General features: G+C 38.6%; 1 protein-coding gene and 1 long non-coding RNA gene across 10 annotated transcripts in view; one reads left to right on the top strand and one right to left on the bottom strand.

Annotated features, from left to right (window-relative positions):
* UBE2D3 (ubiquitin conjugating enzyme E2 D3) overlaps window positions 1-16,471 on the bottom strand; it is a 29,983-nt gene extending 13,512 nt beyond the window's left edge. The window contains exons 1-4 of one of the 9 annotated variants that reach the window (XM_054726918.1): window positions 16,370-16,471; window positions 14,930-15,084; window positions 1,381-1,444; window positions 1,261-1,313 (exon numbers count right to left, since the gene is read on the bottom strand). In XM_054726918.1, coding sequence (XP_054582893.1) covers window positions 1,261-1,313; window positions 1,381-1,444; window positions 14,930-14,953 — 141 coding nt within the window. In that variant the 5' untranslated portion in view covers window positions 14,954-15,084; window positions 16,370-16,471. Of the gene's footprint in view, window positions 1-1,260; window positions 1,314-1,380; window positions 1,445-14,929; window positions 15,085-15,842; window positions 15,970-16,133; window positions 16,152-16,369 lie in introns of those variants that run through there. The other 8 variants (XM_054726938.1, XM_054726948.1, XM_054726914.1 and 5 more) reach the window with 8 other exon arrangements.
* LOC129151604 (uncharacterized) lies at window positions 16,092-18,610 on the top strand. Its single transcript, XR_008558242.1, has 3 exons — window positions 16,092-16,179; window positions 17,114-17,266; window positions 18,368-18,610. It is a non-coding gene; the product is annotated as an uncharacterized LOC129151604 (long non-coding RNA).
* The last annotated feature ends 211 nt before the right edge of the window (window positions 18,611-18,821 follow it).

Below are 18,821 nucleotides of genomic sequence, written 5' to 3'. Positions count from 1 at the left end.
ACCAAATCAGACAATCACTTTTAAAGTAAAATAAATTTAAATTTAAAGCAGTAAAAGTTGCTCTTGAGATTGGGAATGAATAATCCTAATTTTTTAGATATTAGTATAACTCACATATATTTCCAAGTTAAACTAAATACAATCCCCCAAGTTTGATGTGATTCTTAATCTCTTTACCTCTAGGGTCATAACATTTCATAATTACTCTAACTCAATTTATTTCTCCTACATTTCTTCTACTTAGCACTTCACGTAATACTTATTTCTCATGTTTTAATTGCCTGCCTCTCCCAGTACATTTTAAATTTCTTAAAGCTTGAGAGGAATTGTGTCTATTGTGTTCATCTGTGTCCTTAAGGGCACACAGGCAGGGGGGCTCGCATTGGCCGAGATTAAAAAAAAGAAAAATTGAAATAATCAAAATCCGAACTGCTGAACAAACATTTGTTGATCCAACCCATCTGCTGGCCAACTTTTCTAAGGGTCCTTTAGAATTATAAACATCTACTTATTGACTATTATCTCCCCTAATACCTTACTGCCATTTATGTTGAGATTAAATCATCAAAAAGGGAAGAAAGCAGAAAATTCAGTTAAGACACACAGAGAATAGAATAGAAATCCGAAAGTGCCTTTCAAGTCAAAAAAGTGTTAAGTATTGTGCAAGATACAGTCTTACCCCAGGATGTTTTACTGCATTCTAATTCTGTGAAATTCTTAGATGGTATCCATAATTCTGAATATTCAATTATCCAGCATATACAGTTTCTTATCTACCCAGGATAGAAAGGAATTTTGCTGTATTCAAAATATCACTTTCTACCTAAAAATATTCAAATTTTGTATAATACCAAAGTTCCAGAAAGAATCAATATCAAAATAATATAGTTAAAGCTAGATTTGGAGAAGTTAACTGAACAGAATAATCTTTTGAGTAAGGCCCTGGTAGAGCCAGTTAATTAATTGGCTGTACAAATAACAGGAAGCTCTGTGACAATGCTTTATACTGCTATGAAAGAAAACTAGATTGATGTGAAGAGATATTTGGTAGGTTAAGAGATGCTATATTCTAGACCACAGGGACACACACATAGTATATATATAACAAATGACTAGTTCATTAAAATTAATCTTTCTTTCAAAAGAAAAGTACAACTATGGCATATTCAAAACAGAATTACAATGTAATAAAAGAAACGTAAAGACTAAATTAAAAATTACAACTAGATAGATGCTGAATTTTAAATTGTTAATACTTACAGGTCCCATAATTGTGGCTTGCCAATGAAACACTAAAATCAAAACAAAAAACTCTTGTTATCTAAACATGTACAAGCTTTTATGAAATTAGCCATAAAAATCAACTTGAAAGTTACTTACTATCATCCCCAACTGGACCTGCAGAACACTGTGCTGGAGGGTCACGGGCCAAATCACTAAGTTCCTACACCAAAGCAGAAAATTACAATAAGCAAAGAGTCAACTGCTTCCAGTTCATTTTCACCTCATTCTTTTAGGAACATACAATCACTATTCACATTAATAATAAATATACTCTATTGGAAGAGGAAAATTAGTTACTTAATGGACACATCCAAGACAACCACGTTGGCTAGGGTTCACAAAAGTATAGACAGCAATATAAAAATTTTTATTACCGGAACAGCTGTCCTTTTACAAACCAAAAAATTGTAATCAGGGATTTTCATAGCTTAAGAACTAGATAAGGCAGTTCTCAAAGATTCATGTCATTTGAATTTTCCAGACCATTTCAGAGGCCCTCATTTTTACTATCTTAAATACTGTTCTTCTGAACCAAACTATACCGACCTCATTGTCCACTTGAAAAACCTCATTTTGGTTTGATCTCCTTGTTCCCTCAACTCAACCTTGTTTTGTTTTTTTTTACTCAATACTGAGTAAAATTACAACTCTAGAAGAACCTACGTCTCTAGGTAGAGTTCTGCTTTAGCAACTAACATGCAATTTCCGTAATTCCATCTGACCTTATATTTACAAAAGATATGCACTTAGCCCTTCCATGACTTGTGCATAACAAATGTGCCTTATCTAGTGAGAGAATAAAGTTGTTCATCTACTAGGTTTAAAAAAAAAATTAAGATGATATAGCTCCATGTACATATACTATATATAAATCCTCATAGAAATTTATAGGCCCACAAGATAACATTGGGCTTTTTAAGATGAATGAGAATTAAAGATAACAAATAATTGCCTTTATCATATGATCAAAATGCACTTCTGCAAATGGTTAACCCTAGCCGGTTTGACTCAGTGGATAGAGGGTTGGACCGCGGACTGAAGGGTCTCAGGTTCCATTCTGGTTAAGGGCACACACCTCAGTTGCAGGCTTGATCACTGGCTCTGGTCAGCCATATGTGGGAGGCAACCAATCAATGTCTCTCATACATCAATGTTTCTCTCCCCCTCCCTCCTTCCACTCTCTCTAAAAAGAATTGGAAAAATATTCTCAGGTGAGGAACAAAAACAAAAGAAAAGAGAAGAAAATGGTGAACTGTTCAGGAATGGTCAGTCTGGATTTACTCCATTAAAAAAAAAATCAGTCAAGAATTGTCCTTGTGGTAATCATTTTAAAATATACATTAACCCAAGTATTATGTGTCCATCAACAAACCAATATTTTATGCTAATTATCTCAATAGAACTTGGAAAAAATGTGTTCTGATAAAACTCTGCTAATCTGCTTCTGAAAGTCATACCACAACTGCTTATAAGGTAATCAAGACAGCCAGAAAGATCCCAGGATTCACAATGCTAGGATGATATATCAGACCACACCCTTATGCTTCCTACATACGTTTACTTTCATGTTTAACATAAATTCATTCCAAACACTTTTGATTCTGATCAGTAGGAGTTACAGGAACTCTTCACAGGGTTAAACAATAGATTAAGAGAAACCATCCATATTTCAGCTTTTAAGAAACAATTTACAAAGTATCAATTTATTCTGAAATAAGTATTAGTTTGGTTTTATTGAGTAAAAAGTGTACTGGCAACTTGAATTAATCAACTATCCATTATTGGGCAAATGACTTTTTCACAGGCTAGATCAGTCTTATATAACAATTACTTACATTCCATGACCAGCCACTTTTATTATAATGGCAATCTACTTTAACACCATCTCAAAATATATGTACTTTATTGTATGTAAGAATCAAGCAGAGTCTTATATGAACACAGAATTTTCCTATGTTTTAAAACTTATACAATCAATTATATTGTGTAACTAGCCCACTAAAAAGAAGAGAAACCAGAAGCTAACTTATGCAGCCTACTTCCCTCTCTGCTTAAGGAACATAAAGATCCAAAAAGTTTAAGGTTAAAACTTAATCTGGTTCCAACCCACTCCTTTCCCCTTTCCCACAAAAGATAAAGGTGTAAATTTTTAAAAATGCTACTAAAACCCCAAAACACTACATATGCAATTCAAATGCTCAAACATACCATCCTGAAATAAGAACATTATGTCCTCCTTGAATACCATATCATTTTGAAGTCTCACTTTTAATCCAATGTAGACCCACTATTTCATCGTCTCTAAAATAGCAATGTCTATTTGTACAGAAGTTTGGAGAAGATGAATGAGTTAAAGCATTTTGGCACACAACCTGGCATATGATGTACTAGGTACTCACCAACGAGCAGACCACTTGCATACCACCCATCCTGAGTAGGCACTCATAATTTGTTTATTAAAAAGCAATATTGAGCCCTAACTGGTTTGGCTCAGTGGATAGAGTGTCGACCTGTGGACTGAAAGGTTCCAGGTTCGACTCCGGTCAAGGGCATGTACCTTGGTTGCGGGCACATCCCCAGTAGGAGGTGTGCAGGAGGCAGCTGATCGATGTTTCTAGCTCTCTATCCCTCTCCCTTCCTCTCTGTAAAAAGTCAAAAAATTTTAAAAAAGCAATATTGCTTCATTAATAGGCTATATATTAAAGCATTAGCCCTTAAATCTTTTGTCTATGTGACGAATCTTTATGATTAGCTGTCTATAGTGCAGTTGTTTAGCCATGACACAAGATCAGCCATTCAAGAAATATTTGTAGATGGGGTTTTAAAGAAACCATGCTATTTGCTCGAGTCGTACAAAATTACTAATATTTGACCATTTTTGAACAACAGAAACTGCAAATTTTTTTATCTGGAAAGGTGGAAATTTATTGGGAAACAAATACAGACTCCCGCGTAGGGTGTGACCCACACTAAGCTCCTTTTTCCTAGAAACTGAAATTTCATGTGGTTCTACCTAAAAATGTCCAGTAAGCATTTGAATTCATTTATTACAAAAAATGAGTTTCTTACATTGATCTATCCCAAATTATGTACTGAATAAATACCTTGTTCTAAGTATAATGAGCTTGTTAAAAAATACCCAAAGAAAAATACCCAGCAGTTATTTTAAAATAAAAACCAATTTAATGATGGTTGTTTTAACAAAACACTCTATGTTAAAACAACTTTTTTACAAACAAAAGTTCAAGAATATATAAAGTTGACCTAGAATACTGTATTAATATACTACTTGAAAGTTACACATTTTAATTAAGATCAAGAAAATATTTCTTACAGTTTTTCTGCACACTGATATTTATGAATCACTAAGCCTTTATATGTTGGCATTATCACTCCTTTAAAGGTCTAATTTCAGCTAGTTAGCACTGAATTTCAACTCTTTACTCCCATTAACTGCAGGTTCTCATTGCTTAGATCAGTGGTCGGCAAACTGCGGCTCGCAAGCCGCGGTTTGCCGCTCTGTTGACTAATGAGTTTGCCGACCACTGACGCAGACTCTCGATTCCAATAATTACAGGCTGTTGTTGTTCCTTGTGATTAAGCCCCTATCCCAGTGGTCGGCAAACTCATTAGTCAATAGAGCCGCAGTTTGCCGACCACTGGCTTAGATAATTTCTAAATGCCTTATTTTGCATGACCAAGACACCTCTGAAGTAATAATCAAAAGACCTAAAATCAGGCCAATTAATTTATGTACTAAAATCTACTTTAAATTGAACATTAAAAAGTTACCTAAATTATTTTAAGGATCAAAACAGGTTTTTAAATTAGGTAACAGAATTTACTTCTAAGTTAACAATTGTCATACATTATTATGCCCATAGCACAAGCAAGTAAGATATAAAAAAAATATCTCAGCAGAGGAGAAAAAAGCATAGTGAAGAGTCTTCTTAGATATTCTTCTATGTAGCAGACATTTTGTCTATTCAATAATCCATCTTATCCTACTTTCATGGAAATACTTTTCCCTTACTCCAAACATGTGATTATAGTGTGGGTGATCTGTCAGCCACCAAAAACAAATTACTTAGGGCTAATCACAGAATTTGTTCCTTCAGCCTCAGTGATTAGCTCAGAGTTGGAAAGTAACCAAAGCCACAACTTGACTTTATCAGTTTGTCCATATCTACCTACCTGCCCAAGATTTTTCAAACTGAAGCTAGAAGTAACACTTCTTCCTTCTCTAACTAGGACCCATAAGAATGTGGCTCAGAACTGTTGGCAAGCATGTGCCCTGAAATTACATGGCGAATCCAAAGAAAAAGAGACCACACTGGATGACAGAAAACAAAAAGCTGATTTGGCATATAGATAGGCAATTTCAGGCTCTGAGGTTATAGCTTGCTTTGGTTCCTATAGCTATCTGTTGCCTTGATTGATAACTACCACCAGTTTTCCTTTGAGTAAATCCAAGAAACAAAAATAGACTCATTTAAGCAGAGTGCTACTAGAACCCATTACCAATTATACAGATTTTATCCCACTAACACATTCAAGTAATGCTCAAGTACTGATGGAAAAACTTAATTAAATTGGAGGGACAGGAAGAAGTTATGTATCTGGTCTAGCAAAAAGTTAACTTTTCAATCTAATCACAGAAACTAGAGATTAATTTAAACCCATTTCTAAAAATGAAAAATGTAACATTAGCTTATTAGCTCAAGTTTCACCATCAAAACATATATTCATTAGTATGAAGACGGCCTTTTTAGTGTAAAGCATGCTAGGTCTGAAAACACCAAGATAAAAAAGCATGAACGCCTCCCCAATAGATTGAGCTAACATAAAAGTAGGCATAATGCAAAAACAAAAAAATTACATTTCAACAACCTAACTTAAAATAAAGGCATTCAAATGCTTTGCCTGGGTCTACAACATGACATTTGAGCTGAGTCCTGATGGAGGGATAAGCATTTTAAATAGAGAAACTCATTCAAAGACAGAGTGTAAAAGAACACAGGTTGTAAAACTTTGATTGTATTTTGGTATATCAGAGACCACAGGGTACATACAGTAAGGGAGCAGCAGATGTGGCCAGAAAAATTAATCAGGGTGGATCTTTTCAGAGCCTTAAATATTGCGTCCAAGATTATCTCAAAGACAATGGGAAGTCATGGATAGTTTTTAAGCAGGAGTAAGACAAATCATGTTTTGTTTTTTTAACATACTAGCAATAGTACACCCAAAATGATTCTTTTAATTTTTTAAATTAAACCATATCCTAAAGTATCCATGTAATTGTGTGTCCAGCTTGATAGTTAAGCAAAGCTTAGCATTTTTACTACTTTGTTCAAATATAAAAAATGGCCCTAGCTGGTTTGGCTCAGTGGATAAGAGCATCAGCCTACAGATAGAAGGGTCAGGTTGGATTCGTCAAGGGCACATGCCCAGGTTGCGAGCTTGGTCCAGATCGATCAATAATTCTCCCTCATCATTGATGTCTCTCTCTCTCACCTTCTCCCTTCTTCTCTGAAATCAATAAAAATATATTTAAAAATCTATCCATCTATCTATATATAAAAGGCTAATATGCAAAGTGTCCCCTCAGGAGTTCGATTGCTCGCTTATGATATGCACTGACCACCAGGGGGCAAGGCAGAAGGAAGCCCTGGCTGCAGCCAGCAGCCAGGGAAGGGAGACCCTGGCCAGCAGCTGGCAAAGGGAGGTCCCAATTGGCCCTGATCACCTGCCAGGCCTAGGGACCCTACCCGTGCACAAATTTCATACACCAGGCCTCTAGTGTGTGTGTGTGTGTGTGTGTGTGTGTGTGTGTGTGTATATATACATATATATATATATGACCCAGATATAATTGAAAATCTCTCATGTACTCCCCAGATTCCTTTGCCTTTCCCCAAGAGGTAGTTAACATCTCAAATTTGGTTTCTGCCATTTCTCCCCATTTTCACACACTACTAGATAGTATCACAGACCCTCCTCTCACCCCCATTCTGTAGGAATATATATATATATACTACTATAATATATAGTAAATATAATAAATGCAAATAACAGATAAATAGATAACCATATTAGAAAGCTAGGAGTTCAGTGAGAGAACATTAACTAAATGAAAATAGTCCTTACTACTACTTTATATTAGAGCCCCTTATTAGGAGAAAGAAAAGACTGAGTTCAAGTGTAGGGCATGCTAAGCTTCAGGTATGAGGCCAAAATAGTGTATCTACTAGATAACTTGAAAAATAGGTCTAGGGATAGGTTCCAAAAAGAATGCTTTCTCAAGTGTCCTTCCATCAAACATGTATTGAAGTATTTAATATAGCATCTGGCAAATTGGAGAAAAAAAATTTCAACCATATCGACATAACTCTCTATTCGACTGAAGAAATAGGTGCTTCAGATTAAACAAGGTAGGGGAAACTGATGTTTTATTAGGATCAGTTCCTCCATAACTATTCAATTTGCACCTATTACACTCAGTGTGAATTTAGTATTACCTATTTTTTAAGTTACATAGCCTTTAAATGAAAGACAAATGAGAACATCTGTTCCACTGTAAGAGGAAACTGTATTTTCTAAATTGGGAGATCAATTTCCAATGAAGCCACTAAAAGGAATTTTCTAAAGGAATTTTGTATTTGTTTTTCACCTTATGAAATGACTTTAGAGCCTAAGTTTCACATGCTTTGAGACAAAAAAAAATGCATAAAATTAGATAAAGAACTAAAATTAACAACTTAGTTTCATAGTAGAGAGGAACAGTCTCAAGGACCTGAAAAAAAAACAGCACACATATAAAACCTGTAAAGTCTTCATACTCTCCTTTAAGGAACACTAAGATGGATCAAGGACATACAATTAGGGTACAATGCTAAAAACTGTACTGCCCATTAAAAAAAACCCATGAAGATTAGGCATCACTTCGCCACGGTGTGCTCTTTCAGGGAAATTTTCTTTTGGGATAACCTTCCTCTGAATTGCTTCTCCTAAAACCTGCATACCTGGCTAGTGAGAATTCATGCCTTCCCCCATTGGAAAATATGCTTCTCCTTTCCCTTTAAAAACCTAAAAAGACACATTGGAAAAGGGGGCACGCAAATCTCTCTAAAAGGCAACCAACAGATACACTTAAGCCAGTAAGTGTTCTCATCTGAAGACACGTGATTAAACAGGAACGAGTCTGCCCATTCTTTTTGGAATGGGGGCCCATAAGAGAAAACCTAGTTTGAGGAAGGTTTTAAGTTCAATTCCCCATCAGGGCACATGCCTGGATTGCAGGCTCGATCCCCGTAGGGCAGTGGTCGGCAAACTCATTAGTCACAGAGCCAAATATCAACAGTACAACGATTGAAATTTCTTTTGAGAGCCAAATTTTTTAAACTTAAACTTCTTCTAATGCCACTTCTTCAAAATACTCGCCCAGGCCATGTTATTTTGTGGAAGAGCCACACTCAAGGGGCCAAAGAGCTGCAGTTTGCCGACCACGGCCATAGGGGGTGTGCAGGAGGAAGCTGATGTATCTCACATTGATGTTTCTCTTTTCCCTCTCCCTATTTCTCTCTCTCTAAAAATCAATTAAAAAATCTTTTAAACAACAAGAAAAACCTTCCACTTGACTTAGACAATAATTGTATGGCCACGTGAATCAGCAGTATAAAGACAGCCCTGGCCTTTTTGCTTACACCTATATTAAGAAACAAAGTACTACCCTTGAGGACTGGAGATGAGGTGGGGAAACAAGAATGCCTCTATAAAAAATTTTAAGACAAGAATCACCCTCAAGGACCCTTAAAACCTAGCAGTATAAGAGTACAGATTTAGACCAACGAGAGGCCAAAATGCAGTACAATTCATTGTCCAATCAGGCAGATATTAACTGCTCTACTTGTTCTTATAAAGATCAGGTTTACTATGAAGTAAACAAAAATTTATTAACTTTAATGTTGTGAAATTTCTACATACCTTATGTAGATACAAATGGCAAGGAAGGAAACAACAAACATCTCAGAAACATATGGTTATCACACATTATTTCAAAAGAATGAAGCTTGGAAAAAGATTTTGGGACCCGAACAATTTCATAAAACTGTAGACTTACGAATGGAAAGAAATAGTTCCTTTAAAAAGTTTTAGTTTGAAATTTATAACTTGTGAGAAATTCCGGAAGTTTATCTTAAAGACTAGGAGGTAGGTGCTACACACCATCTCATTACATCACTGACAAGATATTAACTTCCTGTTTAATTGTAATTATAGATGACACAAGCATGTTTATTCATTAGACGAGATACAAAGAATGGCTTGAATGAATAACACTAACATTTTCTTTCTTTAGGTCACCATTAAAGATAAGCCATTTAAGATTATTCAAAGCTCTTCTTTTGTAAGCATTATCTAAACGGGCAGAGACAGAAAGCCAAATTTAGAATCTAAGCTCTGATCCATGAAAGCAAATAAGGCATTTTATAGATATGGAAAAAAAATTAACAGCAGTCAGGTAGTTGAAAATATTCAATTATACATTAGCCATGTAATTGTAACAAGGCCAGGATTAACATGAAAAAGTATTTCATCCTGAAAATGAACAAGTAACCAAGAAGCAATGAACCACAACTGAGGCCTAAAAGGTCAAACAGGGCAAATTTAACTATTTGGGCAAAGTATAAAATACTTCACTGAATTTCCCCCCTCCTGTGGCAAGGTTGTGGGTTCAATCCCCAGTCAGGACACATACCAGAATCAACCAATGAATGCATAAAATTGGTAGAAAAACAATTTTTTTCTCTCTCTCTCAAAATCAATCAATATTTTTAAAAGGAATTATTTCCCTTCCCACTAATAGGGCCAAGGGTACAGTTGTAACAGATTTTACGTAATGGGGTAAATTGGTTAATAAAATACTTTCTTTGCTTTGATAGCAAAACAAATTAAGAACACAAAATTCCCAGTTAAAAAATGAAAACCATTTGATTTCACTAATTTCAAAACATTTCTTTTGGCAAAGGAGGAATAGTTAGAAAACAAAAACCTTACTATACCAATGACATAATGTAGTATAAGAAAAATACTTAGATAAACCTATAATTTATAGGTAAATCTAATATGTGAATGAAGATACCCCTTACAGTTTCTTTTAATATTTCCCCTATTTGGCTTATAATATTCTTAAAAGGTTAAGTCGTATAAGGTACAAATATCTAATCATGTGTTTAAAATGCTTATTTCCTCCACTCAAAGCAAAGATTCTCATGGGTAATGACAGGCTTCCTTATTTTTTATCCCCTGGGACTAGACTTCCAAGCCAGAATAAAACCTCAGTGAGTATTGACTAAATGATTATCCCCTAGGTCTGTGGTTCTCAACTAGAGGGAGGCTCCAGAAATGCCTTTAGGGAGTATTTTAAAATTATGCCTGTTTCCACAGAAAAATAACTCAGTCTGATAAGACCCTGTCTCTGTCCCTGTATACTTCAAACTCTGCTAAGCATTCTGACATATAAATGTAATTCATATCAAAACCCACATACATAATAACATATATAATAAAATGTAAGAGCCAATCTAGGACTTGAGAATTTAATCTGAAATATTTTTATCTGCGATAAGATAAATATTTTATCTTCTTTAAATAAAAAATACTTTTATTTAAAGAAGAGAAGAACCTACTCTCTTCTTTAATAGAAAAAGATTATAGTAAAATGCTTTGGGAAATTCTCAAGAATTGACAATATCTTAGATAACTAATGGCACCTGAATCCATGAGTTAACACATAAATTAGCAATAGGCATATCTGATATGTTTTTCCCCTAGTGCTAGCAAGAATTTTTAACTATATTTGTACAAATAACAAAACCAGAATTAACACCACAGGTGAGCATGATGAAACCAAAGCACAAGGTGTTAGAGTAAGGCACTCTTTTTCAAATTAAATAAACATGGAGGTCATTATAAGATCAAGCATCCTTCAGTCACACAACTGTCCTACAAATTAAATTAGCTATAGATGTCTTGAGATTCTTAAAAGAAACACATGCAAGACAGTGTATCCACCCTCAAAGCTCACTGGGGACAAGTTCAATATATCCCTAAGTGATCAATTGGGTACATGGTAGTTCTCATAGTCCTTGGAGAGAGAGGCCAAAAAGGTAATCATTGGTACTTTCAAAAACTCATGTTAGCTAAATATTCAATTCACAGTATTTAGAGTTAAATCCCATTTCATTGCTAAATGGAAGAAAAAGAGCCTACTTCAGGTAGCCAAGACTAACATGACACTCATGTAACTATAAAACAGAAAATGATATGGTTCAAAACACCAGTAGAGCATGAAGTTTAAGAGTGTAAATTGATTTGTATCTCAGTTACTTACTAGCTGTGTGACAATAGTAACTTAACATCTCTGCCTGTTCCCTAAGTATAAAATGGAATGGTAAGAGCATCTATCTCAGGGTTGTTGTTAAAGATTAAATTAGTTGATACAATGGGTTTAAGAAACAATGTTGAATACACAGTAGATACTATGACCAAGCTATTATTAGTAGGTTCTAATTCCAACTCTGATATAACCCTGGGAGTTTTTTCTTTAACATGTGTCTCAAGATTTCTAATCTCAAAATGGGGACAATAATTGTACCTGCTTTCTTGAGTTGTTATAAGATTAAATGAGTTAACACAAGTGTTGCAAATAGTTCTAACACACTGAACACACAAAGCATGAAGCTATTCTTGCAGGCTTGATTCACATTATATTTTATGCCAAGTTCTCTCAATATCCCCAAAATACATGCACTGTAGTTATTTTGTTTAACAGTAAAATCACTATTGCTCCCAAATACCACCAATCAACTTGGAGTTTCTACTTTTGATTATTGTTGTTTAATAGCTTCATTAGACCATACTACAGCTCGTCTAAAATAAAGAATACAGCAAAAACCAAACAAGGTTTTCTGATAAGGCTGTTTGGTCTAAGAAATATTCGAACAAAAAGTTATAAAAACACAAGCTTTAGAACAAAATAAATTCAAAGGCTTAATCAAATGAACTACCAAATGGTTAGATAGTCGGACAATAAGCACTTCATTAAAATAATAAGATATATCTTAGTATTTGGAATTGGAGGCTTTCAAAGAATTCAAAATAAATAGGTACATGACACAAGAAATACCATACTAACATCAATGCCTACTTGACCTCATTATTCCTAGAACAAAGGTACCCTCTCTCAATGGTTGTCCACTTCTAAAATTCTGTTTGGAACTGAATTTCTTTTTAAAGTCTCACTGTGTGATTCTGACAGCAACTGCTGAAAACCAAAGCACACGCAAGTCAAAACTTTTCTATAGGTTAAAAAAAAAACAACAGCGATTTTTCCAATTTGTTAGGTGTCATATCAAGATTCTATACTATACACATCTTCAAAATATTTACATGACAAGCAAGTAAAAAGAGTACTTGGCTAAAAAAAGTTCTTTAATAAAAGTTTTGAAGATTAAAGTGATAATAAAACAGCAGTAATAATAATCTGAGTGCCACGTGCCAGTTCAAAGCCACACATTAATCTATTTAATATAGAACTAAAAACAAAACAAAAATAAAATCTAGAAATCTAAAATGTTTTGCTCACTGTTGCATCCCCAGTGTTTAGAACAGTGCCTGCTACATACTAGGCACTCAAGTATCTATTGTTCGTATTAAACAAATATTCATTTTTATAGAAGCACACAGATAACTTGCCCAGTCCTAGAATTCTAACTGGAGCATTTCTGCTCCGAAGTTCACACTCTTAACCATTACAGTGTCTCTCTAGAGCTTTTAAATCATTAAAAGTGGTGTCACAGCAGCTGGTTATCACCTGCAAAAGAAAAAAAATCAATGAGACCCTCCTTTAAAATGTTCTGTTCCACATGTATAAAAAGCTACAGACTTGAAATTATTCCACATCTTAGTGGCCTGAATCCCCAAAGATTAAAAAGGTTTTGATTTGTACTAAATATTGTGTTTTTTGTATTTAACTGTGCTGTAAAATATAACTTTGCTTCTCCAATGTGCTGCTGGCCTTCAAAGGGGTCACAGAAAAGGGTGTTTAAATAATCCTTTAAGCCTTAATTCCTAGTTTTTCTTCTTTTCCATCTTCTCAAATATATAAAGATTTAAATTTATATTTACATAAACCAACAATGTCAATGCAATGATGACCTAAAACAAAATCAAATCATCAATACATGGAGTGAAGATCTAAAACTTCATCGTCAAATATAGCAGTTTTTTCCAATAAACACCAGTGACACGTAAATGTAAAATTAATCAGTATCAGGCCTATTTTAGTAAAGCCACGAACTTGCATTTCCTTCCATGCACAACCCTTTTTAAAAGATTCTAACCCACAACCTCCCGTCTCCTAGTTTTAGTAAGGCTGAATTTATTCCATGACATTTTTTTCAAGTTAGCTGTAAATACTCCACCCTCCTGGATTGTGCAAGAACCAAACACATCACACATACACACAAGTTACAAAAAAGGGAAATACGGTCTGAGAGTTTGAATATAGCTAAGTATAGAGCAGGAGGTCTTAGCGCAGTGTACAACCTAATGTAAAAGTTAACCTTTAACAAAGAATATTGTTTCTTATTATTACAAAAGGAGATGCCGGAAAAAGCCTGAACCAGTTAAAGCAGCCGCCATCTTAAAATGCGGGATAGAAGTTAGAGCAAGAAAATGAGACTAAACCACCGGAGGTGGAGGTTCCGCTCACCCAGAGGCTTGAAATACCTCCCCCCCTTTTTTCGCAACTGAGATCGACAGGTTAATATCAAACATTTCAAGTAGCGAATCAATCTTCCCAGAGGGTGCTCTGAAATGGGCTGAGGCAAAAATAGGTACACCTAACCTTAGCCTACTGCCATCGCACCCCTTCCCCCCCATCCCCCCGCCAAAAGAGAGCAAGCTTCCAGAGGCTGTTACATCAGTTCCCGGTGTGCTTCTGATAAATAGTGTCGGGGGGAAAACCTGAGCCATAGGAAGTGGCAACACTGTGTCAGCGCCTCTCCTCCCAGCACCACTTCTTGTGTAACCAGCCCAGAGTGATGAACAGTGTCTGACTAGACTCCTTCACGGCTCCTCCGGTGTTAAGACAATTCCACCCCCACCCCTGATCAAGTTCAGGACCCGCCGGATTTCTGCGATCTTTTTCCCGCTGAGTTTCCTACCTTTCTTCTCCCTAGAAAGCCTAAAACCTTGATCTTACAATTAAGTTTTCAAGCACCGAGAACAGGAAGCGCCATGACATCTGCGGGAGCGTCTCCCCTCAATTTTGACCCCTAAACCAGAAGAACTCTTCCTTTAGAAAAGCAGAACCAAGGAGCCTGAAATCACTCTTCCCCACCCCAAATTTGCACCAATTTCACTAAAACATACTCAAGATAACACCCCACCTGCCACGAGTGTTCTGATCACTAGCTTTAAACCTCTCTTTCTTCACAAAGTATATCCGCGTTCCCCATCCCCCAAAGGAAGAACGATCCAAGCAGGCTACTTTCAAAATTACACGTCCCCCACCCCCACGCTCCCCCCGGGCCTGGGCCTTCCTTTCCTCCCACGGCCCCGTCGCGTTCAGCTCCGGGGTTACCTTATTAATCCGTTTCAGCGCCATAGTCTGTGCTTTGCGTCTGGCTCCTCACTATCGCGGTGTGTGCTCAAAGGTCCGGCCCAAACTCTTGATTACCCCGGCGGCAGGGAAGGCTTGTCTCTTCGTCTCACACCGGCTCTGCCAGACACAGGCGCCTTTTGCAAAAACGAAGCAGATCAGCACTCGCACAGGCCCCGGAGAGACCCCGATGAATCCAGGTCCCTTAAAACCGCCGGGATCCGGGGAGGGTGGGGTGGCGTGGCAAAGCCACCAACAGCCTCTATGCCGCGCTTCGGGCCGCAGAGGGGGCGAGGGGGACCGGGAGGAGCGGAGGGGAGGCTACAAGTTTTGACTTCCTGGCCTCTCGAAAGGAAGAGGCCGGGTGGGAGAGGAAGAGGCGTAGGAGAAAGGGGTGGGTGCGGGGCAGGGTCCGGAGCCCAGCAGAGGAGGAGCCGGGGCCTAGTCGGCGCTGTGCCGGCGTCACTGGGGCAAAGAAAGGCTAGGGGGAGGGGGAAACGGGAGGCTCCGAGCCGACGCCGGGCTCCTTTCGGTTTCTGCTCCAAGGTGCGGCGGGGAGCGGGAGGGAATAAAGAAGAGAGGCTAGGTGTGTGTTGCTGTCCCCGCAGCTACAGCTATTCTGTGTCGCCCCTGACGCCACCGTACACTCCGCCTTCCAGCGCGCTCCCGCCCAGCCCCCGCCACCACGCGCCCGGGCAGCCCCAGAGGCTCCGGCGGAGGCGCGAGGACGCGCCCATTCCCCCTCCCCCTGAAGCAGGAGCGGCCCCGGCTCCTCCACTCTCCCCACCCTACCCCACCCAACAGGCTGGCCACCCGAGCCGCCCAGGGCCTGCGATCCCCCTTCCCCGGCCGGCCAGTGGGCCGGCCTCCCTTCCCTTCCCCTAGCCGTCCACACCCACGCGTACTGAGGGGCCGGGGCCTCCCTCCGGCTGCGGCCTCGGCCTCCTCCCCGCGCGGAAGCTGGGTGCCTCCCCGGCCCTACGGGGCTCACGCGCACGACACAGCCACAAGATGTCCGCTCTGACGGAACTACTGCCAGCTGCCACGCTCCGCCCCTCCCCCCCGCCTGCCTCTTCACCGCTGCGGATCAGTCCGCCAACGCCGCCTTCGCGAGCACAGGACGCGTCTAAGGGTGCGGGAGTCAGTTCACTTCCCACGTCCAGGGCCGAGTGTCTGCGCTACCCACTTTTCCTTCTTTTCAGAACAGCACCTTCTTACAAAACTGATCGGAGGTTGGACTGGGAGGGCGGGGGCCGGAGGCGGGTCATGGGCTTGGGGGGGGAGGGTAGAGGGGCGGTGGAAACCCTTAGACTCAGAGAAGCATCGAGAACCGGAAGGAGTCCATAGCAGGAAGGTAATGGACACGGCAGCTGCGCCGTAGAACCCCACGCCCCTCCCAGCAGCGTCCCCCAGTTTTCTCACTTGGTTTGGAGGCGGTTCTCGCGATAACCTCGTGGCTGGTTTACCGGAGCTGGAGGTCTGCAATGACTTTAAGGGCAGTTTTGTGCACTCTTCCTGATATGGGCCCGCCCCCAAACCCACAAACTCTCGCGAGATTCAGTAGGCACCGGTTGGAGCTGGGGCGGGCCGTGGCCGGGAAGCACCGCCCCTGAATGCTTCTGCTGGTGGGAGGGAGAGGAAATGGAATTCCCCGGACTGGTAAGAGCGCGCGCCGACACATCCCTCTCACGCGCCCAATCAGGAATGTGCGGTGGGAGGCGCCCTGGACTAATTACTAGATACTTTTAGTCCGGGTTGACCCGGGCTTTTGAAGTTTGTGGTGGAGCAGGTGAGAGATCTTGACTCTCCTGCGGGTCTGGCCGGGTTAACCATTGGGCGGAGGCGAATCCCAGCACGGGAATCGTAATTTAAAATAGGACCTAGCGGACCGCTGACCGGCGCTCCCATCAGCCGAAATCTAATGTATTTCTGACCTGAAAGGATCAATATACTGAGAAGAGCAGACCCATGTAGACCTGTTCCCATAATTTGAGCAGCCTAGGAGTCAAGCTCAACTGTGAATTTAATCGATGGAGAATAGAGAGAGAAAGACGGGCTGTTTGCTGGTCTCTGTAAGCAACCGGCACCATCCGCCAAGGTTTAGGTATGGAATAATAGACTTACTACTCCTTTCCTCCTGTTATGTTTTTACTCCTTGAACCACAGCGTTGCGAAACTCAATCAAGAATTCAAAGTTTTGGATCAGAAAACTCAATACTTAATGAAACACCCAGGGGAAGAAGTATTAGGATAGGATTGGCCTGTTTTAATCTGCTGGGTCTGAAGTATTTTGCTCTCTAGTGTTTCTTTCTGGCAAAGGTTAGTAAGACAATTTTAAAGTCATTTAAAGGTAGCATTGACCTGCTTAAAGTTTTCTAATATTCCTTAATGATCCCACTTAACGAAGTGGCGATCTTTAAGAATTAAGTAGAAAGACAAACTTGTTTTTAAAATACACTTTTAAAAAAGGGAAACAGCAAGTTATTTCCTGTTACAAGAAAGTATTACCTAGTAAAAACTTCATAGGTCTGTTAAGGTAGCTAATACATACTGTTCAAGAGAACATAATACTGTCATTAGGGGAATTAGTGAAACAGTGTTTCTCAAACCAGTCGCTATTGAAATCACCTAGGGATTTTGTTGAAATGCTGATTTTGATTTAGGCCAGGATGAAACCTGCGATTCTACATTTCTAACAAATTCCAGGTGATACAGATTATTCTGGTCAGAGCAACTCATTGTGAGTAGCAAAAGCACTAAAGTGCTCACCTCCTGGCCTACTGGACTCCCCATCCCCCAACCCATAATCTTTTCCTTTGTTCTTTTTAACCAGTCTAATAGAGTAGGAACACAGGGTTAGGCAATTGGAATGGAGGGAGAAATCCAGGTTTGACTTCCGGCTCTGTCGCTTCCCATTTGTGTGCTATTGTGTGGTTACTTAGTTTCTTCAACACTAAACTAGGCACAGTAATAGCTGTTGTCCTTTCTCACAGGGTTATTGTGTCGTTTAGATGTCATAATGTATGTGGAAGGACACTGTAGACTACAGTGGTGTATAAATGTAAGTTATTAAACTAACCAGTGAGACATTAACTGGCCATAGTGTGAAATAAATCTGTAAGCATAATAATAAGGGTAATATTTATGGAACACATTACCAGATACTATGCTTGTTAACCCCCTTTACAAATAAACTGATGCAGAGATTAAATTACTATCTCAAGGTCACACAGCTAATAAATGGCAGAAATAGAATTTGAACCCATGCTGTTGACTTCAGAGTATTTATTGAATGGGATTTCATATTGTCTCTTAATTTAGAAAGTAGGAGAGTAGGATGTTTTATGTTTCTACTTTCAATGCCATCTGAATCTAACTTTATATGACTCATTTCCCCATCTATTTATTTTCTTCTTTCAGAAGCCAGGCTTCAATGGTGGTAGGAAACATTCATACCTTGAAGAAGCCAATTTGTATTACTTCAATTTAAACAATCTTCAGTATGAAAGTATCATGAAACATGTCAATGCTCAGAATTAACAGAGGACCGGGACAGAGTTCTTGCATTTTTTTAGTGCTACAAACCACATTGGCAGTTTGGTGAAGCCATGAACTCTTCTCAGAATAATGTTTTTAAATGTATAAATAAAACTTACAGTATTATAAAAGAAAACATTTCAAAATAGTCACAAAATATTTTTTTTAAAAATTGATATAGGAATAAATGTGCTTTATTAACACATTTGTGATGGGCCTAGAAAGACCAAATTTTTGAAATGACGAACATAAATATTTTCAGAGTTTGCAACAGTTGTGATATAAAGTATCTGTGATTCTATTGGTGACACAGATATAGATTTGTTGCTTATATTCA

This window comes from Eptesicus fuscus, chromosome 2, assembly GCF_027574615.1.
Source record: "Eptesicus fuscus isolate TK198812 chromosome 2, DD_ASM_mEF_20220401, whole genome shotgun sequence".
Lineage (NCBI taxonomy): Eukaryota > Metazoa > Chordata > Mammalia > Chiroptera > Vespertilionidae > Eptesicus > Eptesicus fuscus.
The sequence above is the reverse complement of the archived record's forward strand: the minus strand, read 5'-3'. Positions and strand labels throughout refer to the sequence as shown.